Source organism: Aplysia californica, unplaced genomic scaffold (assembly GCF_000002075.1).
Source record: "Aplysia californica isolate F4 #8 unplaced genomic scaffold, AplCal3.0 scaffold00080, whole genome shotgun sequence".
NCBI lineage: Eukaryota > Metazoa > Mollusca > Gastropoda > Aplysiida > Aplysiidae > Aplysia > Aplysia californica.
The window spans coordinates 1,254,345-1,267,747 of NW_004797350.1; the positions used below are offsets into that span (position 1 = coordinate 1,254,345).

The 13,403-nt window shown below is 43.4% G+C and overlaps 1 protein-coding gene across 3 annotated transcripts in view; it reads left to right on the forward strand.

Annotated features, from left to right (window-relative positions):
* Positions 1 to 13,403, forward strand: part of LOC101847026 (cadherin-23) — a 51,268-nt gene that overhangs the window by 31,497 nt on the left and 6,368 nt on the right. For all 3 annotated transcript variants that reach the window (XM_005094362.3, XM_005094363.3, XM_035968757.1), the window contains 7 exons: positions 6,189 to 6,299; positions 7,039 to 7,142; positions 7,647 to 7,838; positions 8,525 to 9,074; positions 9,452 to 9,592; positions 10,145 to 10,324; positions 10,784 to 13,313. In XM_005094362.3, the coding sequence (XP_005094419.1) occupies positions 6,189 to 6,299; positions 7,039 to 7,142; positions 7,647 to 7,838; positions 8,525 to 9,074; positions 9,452 to 9,592; positions 10,145 to 10,324; positions 10,784 to 13,313 (3,808 nt within the window). The remainder of the gene's footprint in view (positions 1 to 6,188; positions 6,300 to 7,038; positions 7,143 to 7,646; positions 7,839 to 8,524; positions 9,075 to 9,451; positions 9,593 to 10,144; positions 10,325 to 10,783; positions 13,314 to 13,403) is intronic.

The window sequence follows — 13,403 nt, forward strand, 5'->3', positions numbered from 1 at the left end:
ATCTGCGGCGTAGAGGTTGGGCCCTTAGCCATCGCACGAAGAAGACATTACTTTGATTCCAGTACGGAGAGGATTTGTACCGATTATCTCCGTTATCTCACTGCTGTGATACTGTATCCTTCACAGCCGGGGTCTAAGCAGCGCTCCTCCCAAATAATAAGAATAAGTGTCTATGTTTCTAACAGACTCTTAAAGCACTTAAACACAATAATAATGTAAGCGAAGTTTATCAGTCAACATACAAGGCACACCATAGTACCGAGACACCGTTACTTTAGTTCTGAACTGACATTTTTAAAGGAATTGATGAAAAGAAAGGTGTGTCTTCTTATCCTCTTGGAACTTTCGGCTGCGTACGACACCTTTTATTATGACATCTTACTCCAAGAGATCATAGTGGGATCACAAATTCGTGGTGCAACTTACAGTCAAATATCTTCTTAACTATCGAACATAGTTTCTCCAACTTTTGCACAATAACACATATCAATTTGTCTTAACAAATGGATATTTTTTCAAACACCTGTATACTGTATTGTAGAAAATTCCTTAATACGTCATACTAGTAAAAATTCCTAGTCGATGGTTTCTACAAATTTTTAAAAGTTTACGACTTTGGCAAAATCTCTTCTAAACGCAAAGCCAGCATTTTTCTCTAATCGTGACTTTATGCTTATTGAAGGCATGTTTTTGAGAACTTTTAGGGCAAAAAAAAAATGTGTTCACTATAAAAAAAATATTGTTTGGTCAGAAGTGTTGTGATTAAAAAGTATCATTGGTGAGTTGTGGCGTAGGCCTCAGGCATGTGCAAAATGTGTGTGAGAAGCTGGAATAACTGTGAACAATCCCGTTTTCTGCGCGACGGAGATTTATAGTATTTTATATCAATTTAAGAAGAAATATTTTTTTAAAATCTAGCCTCAATTGTTGTGGGAAAATATGGTTAAGACAAATTCTTACAGACTGTTGTGCAAAGTATGGGTGAAGATGAGTCATCCGTTAAAGAGACATTTGAGGATAATTTGCGCCATGAAACTGTTTTTGCTATAAATATTACTTTTTGTGTAAAGGGTACTGCCCTGAGATACTTTGAGTCATGTGGAACGAACTCCTATACAAAATAAGGACTGCCACTGTTATTCAAATGTTAGAAACAAACAAGCTGAAGCACTATTTATTCACAAATGCGTATTTGTCATAACGATGAACTGTCACTGTTTTCGGTACATGCATGTGACTGAGACAGAGAGAGAAAGAGAGAGAGAGAGAAAGAGAGAGAGAGAGAAAGAGAGAGAGAGTGGGAAAGAGAGAGAGAGAGAGAGAGAGAGAGAGAGAGAGAGAAAGAGAGAGAGAGAGAGAGAGAGAGAGAGAAAGAGAGAGAGAGAGAGAGAGAGAGAGAGAGAGAGAGAGAAGGGGGGGGGGGGAGGGAGAGTGAGACAATACGAACTTGTTGTTCTGTCTATAGAGAATGAAAGTTTTGTTTTGTCAGCAGCCATTCAAGTTTCAGTTGTATCATGACCGTTCGTAAGTTTTGTTGTTGTTGTTTTATTTTCAAATTTTTTTCTACATTTTTAGCGTATGCATTGCCGGGCTCAGGGCATGACTAATTTTCACAAAGAAATATCTTATACATTTACATATCAATGTAATATGCACAATAGCCTATTATCTTACACGTACCAGATGTGAACTCGAAAATGATTGGCGACCACAATTTGGCCTTTGTCCAGCCTCAAAATGGCCTATTGTTCTTTCTCAATTATTAGCACCTTGAACGTGGCATTGTAGTTTCAAATACAACCGAAAAGATAAAAACGATTTTACCACTACTCTTATGACCTAGATCCGATGAATTAGCGCTTTTCACAGTGCGTTCATTCATTTAGACCGTGTTTGGAAGGCATAACTTGACGAGCTTTTCCTTTGTCCAGTTAAAGGACTATATATCTAATTTGAGTGGCAAGCAAAAGAGAGAGGGAATGGAGGTTAAGAAAAACGAAGTGTATTTTTGCTAGCTGTCAGGTTTCGAAACCGAGACGTCCTGAATGAGAGGCGAACACTCAATCTCTAGACCACGAGCGAAAGCCCCGTAAAAACTGCTTTAACTGTTTCTTTTACTCCTTTACTCGTATATATATATATATATATATATATATAATATATATATATAATAATATATATATATGCAAACATCATATATATATATATATATATATATCGCTGGTGGAGTGATGAAACCTCGTAACCCTCAATTTTTTCGAAATTCTTTTTTTTCACTTAATGTCTTCTCCCAGTCCTTCTTCACAATGTGTCAAAAGTACAAGGTTAAATTAGTACGAGAAAGTATGAAAAAAACTTAATAAAAAAACCTCGTATGTTTTCCCCCATGATATCCTGGCGTGATGAAACCTCGCAACCCTCACCTGGTGCGCCGATCTGCTTTTGCGTGGTTTCATCACTCCCGGTTTGAAAGAGCGGCGTGCTTATACGAGGTTCTGGATAAGCCTTCTATATGAATTAGCTTAATTGAAGCACCCATAACTGACATTGTCTGGTGCATTTAATGTATCTGACGGAATAAAGAAATATTTCATTCATTCATTCATCCTTACATTCATTCATTCTTTAATTCATTCACTTTATTTCAGTCAGTTCAGAAGTTCAAATATGGTCATAAGTGAAGTACTTACATTGTGTAAATATATTAAAAATCCATTCATTAGGATGACTAACGTGCTGGTAATCAAGATGTTCTCATCGAGCACAAACGTAGTTAACATTTAAGTTAAGGCAACATTTAAGTTAAGGCAACATTTAAGTTAAGGCAACAGTCACACCTTGAAATGACAGGTGACGGTAGTCCTTACCAAGACTAGGTGACAGATCTGTGCACTCTCCTGATGTCAACAGGCCATTCTGTTTATCAAAGAGAGGGTAAAGTGTCGCATCTTCTCAGACTATTTTTAGTGTTAGTACAGGTTTTACGCCAAGGGTTGAATGTCAACAGAGAAATCTTTACAGGGAATCAGACTTACTGTGCTCGCCTCTCTAGCTTCAGCAGCACAAAGTCTGCTTCGACTATCAAGGCACCCCGGAAATAGCGGGTCACAAGAGTGTGACAAACATACAGAAGAAGTAGAGGAAAATGACGATAGTAAGGATTAGGACAGAAAAAGCAGCAGTGCCCTGTTGTAGTTCAGGCACATTTATGAGCATGACATTGTTAGATCAGTCCATTTACAATTCTACTGTGCACTAGAACGAGAAATGTCTCCCCCCCCCCTTTGGTAATTGCCTAAAGACATTTCTGTCAGTGGCACCGCCCCGAGGGAGTCTCAGACTATAAACCCGCTGTGTAGTCGAATCCTCCAGTTGTGGTTGAGACCGAATAGTACTGAACATAACCATGGTCTTGATGACTCTGAAGTCTTTAGAGGACATTGTGACAAATTTGTGCCTCAACAACACAAGTACATGAAATACGGACATTTCCTAATCGGTATTGAATATCTCCTTCTAACTGTGCTCATCACCTAGATCTTTATACCCTACAAGGGCTGGGCAGACCACGTTCCATGAATTGACCCCACCCACCATGTCGCAGTCCTTTCCAGGGCTGTCCCTGATATGTGGATATAAGGAAGTATCAGCTTCATCCCAGACTGAGTCTGCACCAACACTGGTGTCGCTTGGAATCATACCCCAAACCATACTGACGTTTCACCAGGCAGCTGTAAGTCAGATGCTGAATTATTACCTTCGAGGTCACAGCAACACGATCTGTAGACCAAATTCAGGCACCTTAGCCACTTTTCCTGGAGCCTGATCCCCAGACACAGCCCATTTGTGATGCCAGCATAAATGATGCTCCACAGAGGAAAAGAAAGGGTTTTTAGGAGTGGCAACAAATAAGCGAAAAGTTATCCGTGGATCAGGACAGGATCGGAATACGTAAAGGTTCAATGAAAATCCCAGCTAAGTTATTGAAACCAAACTGTGATTGCAAGAGCTGGACTCTGAAATGTAAAAGGCTCTCTGAAGTTGATAGACATTCTAATTTTGATTTAGTGTGGACCCTTTCATGGGATGACTAGTGGACCTCGGAGGAGACTAAACAGATAGGGAATACCTTCAATAAACACTTCTAAAAGGTGACCATAAAGTGCCAGTGTGTTAAAAGATGTTCCTGGATTGAACTGGGTTGGATGAATGATTTGTAAGAAACTTAGAACCAATAATTATCAAAGCAACTCAGGTGTCTACAAAATATATGCACAATTCTGCCAAGACTACGGGAGGCGGCCTCTCAACAGACCCGCCTCGATGAAGCATTCAAGCAGAATCACCTGTGGCTGTTCATGTCAAAGATAGATATTATGTGCGACCTTTGCATCAGTCGTGAAGTTTACAATGTGCTGGAGGATCTTTGGAATGCTCACATTCTAGAAAAGGAGGCAGAGTGCAAAGAAAAGGAACGAGATAAACCTGAATCCATCAAATCTCTAGCCAGTGATGAACCTAAAATGGCCGTACTTTCAATGGATCTTCAGCATCAGCCTTACATTATAAAACGATACTCGCCGTTCATAACTTTACGCTATCGGATGCTGCAACACGCCAGACTACTTTTTAACGTGTGTCATGAAGCAGAAGGGGGACTTCTGGCAAATGAGTTAGCTTCATGTCTATTGGATTTCCTGAAGGAAAAGCTGGACTTCCAGAAAACCATTATCGACAGCGAAAACTGTGGTTACCAATACAGAAATGCCACACTAGAAAATGTTTCTCTCAGCCTGTTTTCAACAACACATGGAAGCACAATTGAACAAAAACATTATATTAAATGACAAACACAAATGGAAATTAACAGTGTGAACTCAACTATTAAGAGATCGCTTCGAAAAACACGCATCGAGGTCCTTCAAGACTACCTCCATTTCTTCATGATGGCAAGAGCAAAACAAGAAACTTATCCAAAAAAATATTCGGATCACACATTCTTCAAGGTATATTCTAAGTGTGGAAGCTACGACAAGTCTATAAAACTAGGTAGAAAAACCGGTGATCCTATTGTCGGGTGTTTGAAGTACATCCCAGACGTGAACATCCAGTTCAAGATGCACCTCAAATATGAATGGGCTTCCGTTCCGAAGGACACATAAACTACCTCACCACTCTACACAAAACGTTAAAGTACAATCACCTACAGGTGCTTAAATCTGTTATTGCCAATATGCATCGTCACTTCATGACAATTTATACCATTAACATTAATGGTTGTTCATTATGATTCAACATCTCTTATGAAAACAATCTGTAGTGCAAACAGAGACTATATTGCAGAGATTTATTTTTAATTTGTGCATTTTAGTAAAACTGGAAGTAACCAGATCTAATCTTGGCAAATTATAGTGAAACAAATTGCATTAATAGCAATCCGTTTGAGGATTCAAACATAAATTCTGCAGGTAACACACATTTATTTGACTTCAGTTGGCCGGGAATCGAACTCTAAATCAATTGGTTTCGAATAAACATCTTTATCACTTTGTGGCGTTTCAAACAACAGACGCATACTGCAACCAAAATGAGCAGCGAGAAAACTCGCAACCCTCGAACTCTGTCCTGATGAAACCTCGCAACCCTCCCGCCGGCTGACTACGTGGTTTCATCACGACAAAAATGGTGTAATGAAACCTCGTATCCCACAGCGTAACCACATAAACAATAGAAAAGTTATTTTTATGTACTAACCACGTTTCTAACATGTTTTTATCTATCTGTACCAACTTTGGTTCATATAGGTCATTTTATTCAAGAGTAAATCAGTTTTTTGTCTCTCCTGTAAAATTTTCCTTTCTGGGGTTACGAGGTTTCATCACTCCACCAGCGATATATATATATATATATATATATATATATATATATATATATATATATATGAAATCATTTCATATATTTATATATGTGAATGTGTATTTGTGCGTGTGTGTGTGTGTGTGTGTGTGTGTGCGCGCATGTGTGTGTGTGTGTGTGTGTGTGTGTGTGTGTGTGTGTGTGTGTGTGCGCGTGAGCGTGTGCGTGTGCGTCCGTGTGTGTCCGTGTGTGTGTGTATTTGTGTGTGTGTGTGTGTGCACGTGCGTGAATATACTAATAATTTACAATACTATATTGCTGTAAATCTTCAGGCACGTCTGTCCACGAGGCCCAGGTTTCTGACCAGGACAGCGGGGTGGACGGGGAGATCCTGTACACAGTCGTCACACCAGGTGTACCCTTCTCGGTGGACAGTGAGACTGGTACGAATGTCTGTCTGTGTGTCTGTCTGGTTGGATGTCTGTCTGTCTGTCTGTCTGTCTGGTTTACTGGCTGTCTGGCTGTATGTTTTTCTGTTTGGTTTGTTGTCTGGCTGGCTGTATGTCTCTCTTTCTGTCTGTCTTTCTGCATGGCGAGCTGGCTGTCTGCTTGTCTGCCTGTCTGTGTGTCTTTCTGTCTTGTCTGTCTTGTCTGTCTTGTCTGTCTGTCTGTCTGTCTGTCTGTCTGTCTGTCTGTCTGTCTGTCTGTCTGTCTGTCTGTCTGTCTGTCTGTCTGTCGATTTGTGAGTTTGTCTGTAAGTCATTTATCTCCAACCCCCCCCCCCCCCCCCCATCCCGGCTTCCCATTATTTTCTCTCCATCTCTCTTTCTATACCACTCTAGTAACTAGTAAGGTAGACAAATGAATCGGTAGACAGGTAGATAGATAGATAGATAGATAGATAGGTAGATAGGTAGATAGGTAGATAGATAGATAGATAGATAGATAGATAGATAGATAGATAGATAGATAGATAGATAGATAGATAGACAGAACAAATTATAAGTAATTACAGGTATTACTATGAAAACAAGACCCAAAAAAATAGTTACCTTTTATCAAAATTATCAAAATGTGTCTCTTTTTTTTCATGTTTGATTTTTGTAATGTAACCTCTGAGACAGAATGGTCTTTAAAAATGTCTTTAAAATTCATTCAATTGCTTGGTCGATTCCCATTCAGGCATCATCCGAGTTGCATTTGATTTGGACTTTGAGACAGAGGATTCTTACACCTTCGTGATTCAGGCCACAGACAAGTCGGGCACTGTACCCCGAACTGCCACCGTGAGGAAAACTTGGAGAAACGGGGGATGGGAGTACATTGTTAAGGATTGTGGGATTGTAAGGGTGTTTTGTTGGCGCAATAATACGAAGAGACCCAAATGTCATTGTAAAGAGAGATTTCAATAAGTTGGAACGATATAATTTATTATGAAGTACATGGAACTTTCCTTTTTTTTCATTTGGAATATCTCTCACAAAATTCAGGTTGGTCGTAGAGGGCGGAATTATCCTGCTCGCCTCTTAGATAATGTAAATGATTGTAAGGATGTGTGAGTGTATGTGTGTGTGTGCGTGTGTGTGTGTGTGTGTGTGTATGTGTGTGTGTGTGTTTGTGAGAGAGAGAGATGGGGAGAGAGAGAGAAAGAGAGAGAGAGAGAAAGAGAGAGAGAGCGAGAGAGAGTGGGTGAAGGGGTTAGAGGGGGGGAGGATTAAGGGTGTAAAACATATAAAATTATTCATTTACAATCAGATGCAAAGCAAAACATCTAAATTCTGTTTACACAGGCAACATACGTAGGTACCGTGTTAGGCGTGGATGACGTGCCCATCACGTGTGACCGCGTGACAACCACCGTGATCTCAGATGCCACGTCAATCGGTTACGTGGTCGCTCGCCTCACATGTTCTGACCCCGATGATCCCATGGGCACGTTCACGTACGCACTCACAGCAGATCCAGACGATGGAACGTTCTCAGTAAGTCGTCATTTGGGAGAGTATAGTTAGATGGTATCGATTTAGCTTCCTTTTCTGGAGTTTTGTTGTTAAAAGACAGTGTATAATATCCAGTTTTGGTCGAAACTGGATTATCGATTCCACCTGATAGTTTAAAACACGTCGCACAGTTCTGCCGTAGTCTGATATTGATATAAAAATACTTAAGACCGGGGTGGTGTTTTGGAGATATTCAAAGCAACTGGCCTTTGAGAGGCAAAGATGTTTGGGTTTTTTTTTTTCTCTTTTTCTTGGCTCCCCAGAAACGTGATATACTGTCTTTACGAATAAGATTCAAAACTTTACCATGGCATGGTTACTAGATAGGATTCACCCCCCATTTAATGTCTATCAGCGAAATTATCCAGCTATAAGGGTGGGGCCCTATTTTTTAGTCAGTGTCTGACAGACAATTATATGGTATGGGTATGGGTTAACTAACATTTCATCATAGGAAGGGAGAGAGAGAAAGAGAGAGAGAGAGAGAGAGAGAGAGAGAGAGAGAGAGAGAGAGAGAGAGATATGAGGGGGACGGGGGTCGGGGACAATGTTTGATGTACGAAAATAAAAGAACTAAATACAAAGATGACATACACTCACAGCCTATATACATTAGACTAACCACTTTGTTGTTTCTATCAGCGCTGTCTTGTCGTTTGTGCCAACAGATGAACAATGCTGACGTGGTTCTGTCTGAGGTTCCGGAGAGCACCACGTACTCTCTATCCATCCTCGTCACCGACGGCATCGACTCCACCAATGTCACGTTCACAGTTCTCACAGAAGAGTTCCTCCAACTGCTCAACCTCCCAGATACCATCAACGTCACGGAGGGCGACACGGGCCCAGTCCCCTACTCCTTCTCCCTCACACGAACCTTTCCCATCGCCAAAGTAGAGATCACTGCCGGGAATGATGATCTGAATGCTGTAGTATTCGGTACTTCTGGTGACCTGATCATTGCGCTGCCATATGATAGGGAGGCTCAGGAGACCCACACATACACTGTTCGGGCCTCTACCAGTTCAAACCAGGTCGCGGCGGGAACTCTCACCGTTAACGTGGGTGACATCAATGACAACGCACCGACGTTCGGCTCAAGCCTCTTTGTGGTCAATATGATAGAGAATTTACCGCAGGGGTCAGACATTGCGACGTTTTCGGCAACAGATGCGGACATAGGGGAGTTTGGGACAGTCACGCACTCAATAATTTCTGGTAAGGCTTGGTAGATCTCTCAACATAATTTGTTCTTATGATTGAATAATTCTTGTAAAACATTTGCCATGAGTACATGTTATCCTACGCCCGGGTAGTAGAATATCAAACGACGGGGATAAGAGGAGTTTGACACTGAATGTTTTGCGTCTCAATCACCGATCGACATATTTAAGATAATATAAGAGGCTGGCTGCTTCGACCCTGCATGTCAGACAACGTGAGATGTAGTGTACCAACAGAAAGATGGGGTTACGAGATGAAATAGACTTCCTCAACGAATTAACTAGACTTGCATAACTTTTATTCTGGTCACTACTTCAGAAAGACTTTAAATACATGCGAAAAGGACATAAAAACTTCTGCTTGTTCCCCAGGAGACCCTTCCAACTACTTCACCATCGATTCAGTATCCGGAGAACTTTCACTCAGCGCGACCAGCGCCATTGACTACGAGACGACAACGCTGTACACTCTGGTGCTGCGTGCAGTGGATGGAGGACCAACGCCCAAGACTGGTAATGAAATCTCAGAATGTTAGTATCCATAGTACTCGTAGCTTTCAAATAACACTACAATGGCCACAATCGACCGACAAATGTTACAGATGACCAAAGAACAGTTGACAACCCCAGCAGAGCGCCCCCAAGCTGCTTTGAGACGTGTGCTAATAATTAACTAAAAGCAGAAAAAAGAATGGTTAAATTAAAAGACGCTCTATTAAGAAAAAGGTAGATGGGAAAACACTCTTAAGGATGGACAGGAAGTTGAAGACAAGAAGAATTATATCAACAGAGGGATCAAAGACAGAAAAGCAAACAGACACACGGAGAGGATAACTTGCAATGTTAACTGAGAAACGTCCTTCCGACACCGCTATAGTGTTTCCTACAAGCCAATTCTCCCAAGATGGCCTCTTATGTATCTCCTTTTATTTGATTCGAAGCCTACCATTTTAAATAATATGTACTGGTCTATTGGCATAATAATAATAGTAATAGTATGACATATTAATAAGTGATTAAAAATTGAGTCAAACAAATATACACTGTCCATTCGTATTTCTCCAGGATCCACTACTGTGGTCATCAACGTGCAGAACTTTGACGACGTTCTCGCTATCGTTGCCCTGGTCCCTGGTATCTCGACCTTGACTTTGCCAGAAGACAACGCTCTGGGGATCACGGTGGTGCAGATCCAGGCCACGGATGCAGACGCCAATACCGTGTTTTCCTATTCTATTGACTCCGGTGAGTACTGTCGACTCCGCTTGTTTTGAACTCATTTGAGTTTATCTCCGACTAAGTTTATCTTTTTTCTAGGGTTCCGGCACCTTTACTTCTTTACCAGTCCTGACGAATAAGTTGGATTTCGGATGAGTTGATCATATTTTTCAATTCCCTGACATCAACTCATCCCCTGTAGACAGTATATCGACAACTTGTTATCCTGCTCTGTTGGCTCAGGCGAGTACATGTATGTCGAAAGGTGTGCTCCGGTCCCACTAACATTATTTCGATTTTGTCTACAGTCCAGTGGGTGGAAGAAAAAGATAAAAACGACTTTGTTACCTTAGCATCAGTGTTTTATCAAATTTATAAACGTGACAACAAAATTAGTCCTTATCTGCACTACTTTACTTTAACACTGTGGCAGGATAAATGTAAAAAAAATATTATACGAAATAAACGTGTTCGCAATGTCCACAGGAAACACAGACGGCGACTTTGCCGTTGATCCGGTCTCGGGAATTGTCAGACAAGTCAAACTTCTCGACCGTGAACGGACGGCCTCCTACACATTGGTCTTGAAAGCCACTGACCAGAACAGCGTCTCCTCATCAGCCTCGCTGATCATCACAGTAACGGACATCAATGACAACGATCCCGCCTTCTCCCAGCATGTCTATGAGTTCAACGTCGATCACAACACGGGGGCGGGGGTCAGTATTGGAAATCTCAGCGTAGTGGACGCAGACGACGGTGTAAACGCCGAGACTGATGTGGTCATTGAAGATGCGGGAGTCACTGGTATCTTCTCCCTGAGCGGTCTCCAAGTCTTGACTGACACGGACATGGACTATGATCTGAAGAGAACGTATAGCTTTCAGGTCAAGGTAACAGACAGAGGTACCACCAGCAGGTCCGGCACAGCTAGAGTGGTTGTGAACGTTCTCCCAGCCTCAGAGCCCAAGTTTGACCCTGTCCTGGACACAGTCATCATCGAGGAAGGGACGTTGGCGGGATTTCAAGTATATGACCTGAACGCAACTGTCCTCGGCAACTCAGAGACTGACGGAACGATGCAGTACGTCATTTCCTCGGCAACCCCAGTCGGGGGGTTCACTGTACGCTCAGACAGTGGTCAAGTTGTGAGTCTGGTCACTATGGATTACGAGACTAGTTCAAGCTACGTTCTCAATATTGTAGCATGTATTATCCTTGATTGCATTAGCAAAAAAGCCGAGTTCACACTAACTATTACCCTGACAGATATCAACGACAACACTCCGTATTTTGCCCAAGGTTCCTACTCCATTCAAGCCGAAGAAACTGCAACTGGCAACACGGTGATAGACACGATCACAGCCATCGATGAAGACATCTCCAGCCCTTTTAATGTCCTCACCTACACACTCACGGGAACCTCGGCTGATTTTGAGCTAGTGGACTCGACTTCTGGAGCGATCAAAGTAGCCAACAGTCTCAACTTCCAGAGTCAGAGCGAGTACAGCTATCTCCTGAGCGTCTCCGACGGGGGAATCCCGGCCAAGTCGGCGCAAGTCTCCGTCGTCATACAGGTGCAGGACTCCAACACCAACGACCCGATGTTCACCACGGGCAGCACGACCACCGTCCCGGACTCTTCCCCTGTGGGCTCCGAGGTGTTCCACTTCCACGCCACTGACGCCGACACGGGCCCGGCGGGGGAACTCTCCTACGGCATCATCGCCGACTCCAGCGGCGGCGTCTTCAGCCTTGACCCGAGCACCGGCATACTGACCACTGGCCAGCTCCTTGACGCGGCTGTAGTGCCCAGCTACACGTTAACAATCCAGGTGGAGGACCGAGGGACGCCCATCCGCAGCGCCCAGTCTACGCTGACCATCACGGTGGAGTCCACAGTGCCCAACAACAATGACCCGGTCTTCAGCCCAACGGTCATCAACGTAGGACTGGCACGTGACGCAACATTCGGTACTCTGGTCACCACGGCTTTGGCCAGCGATGCGGATAACGGCAACAGTGGTGAGCTACGACACAAGATCCAAGCAGGCAACAGCGACGGTTACTTCGCCATCGACTCCCAGACTGGTCAGATCACCACCGTGACCAGCGTGTTGCTAGCTAATGACGCGTACACGCTGACCGTGGTTGCCAAGGACAACGGGGTGCCTCAGAGGTCAGCCACAGCGACGGTCAGTGTGGCCATCAGCCCGCCTAAGACCACGTTGACCACAGTGGACTACAGCTGGACAGTGATGGAGAACGAGGCTGCGAACATGGAGGTGGGCAGGATTGACGTGGACACAGGCCGGACTGTGACGGGAACTTACACCATAGAACTGGGAAACTTTGCAAACACCTTCAAGATATCTCTCAACGCCGGAGACAGTAGGGGAATACTAAAGGTCAACGTTCCCCCGGACTACGAGACCAAGCCGTTATTTTCCCTCCTGGTCAAGGTCGGCACAGATATCGGGGACGTGTACAAAGTTGTACAGGTTCAGGTGGTTGACACAAACGACGAGCCTCCTGTGTTTGCTCAAAACTCGTACACTTTGACCCTAGCTGAAAACACGCCGGCCGGGAGCACAGTGGAGACCATTTCCTACACAGACGCAGACACTGACAGCGCCAACAGAGACAATATCCTGGAAGTGAAAGCGCCTGGCTCCTCGCTGTTTACCATTGACCAGTTGGGTCATCTTACCTTACTGACGTCACCAGATTTCGAGTCTCTTTCCACGCCAATCACATTTGACGTGACTGCTCGCGAGAACAAGTCTCCTGCCGTCACGGCCACAACTGTCGTCACCGTCAACGTCATAGATATCCTGGAGGAAGAGACTGTTCCTACATCTGACGTCACGGATGACGCTCTCATCTCCCTAGAACTTCCGTATCAATCGTCTAACGGTCACGTGCTGCATACACTTGAGCCGGGGGATTTTGGTGTGGCTGCGTCAATATCAGCCACCTATGAGTACCTCAGCTTCCCTGCTAGTGACCCTTTCAAGTGAGTGATCATGAGTGTATTTGTGAGCATGTGTGTGTGTGTTTGTGTGTGTGTTTGTGTGTGTGTGTGTGTGTGTGTGTGTGTGTGTGT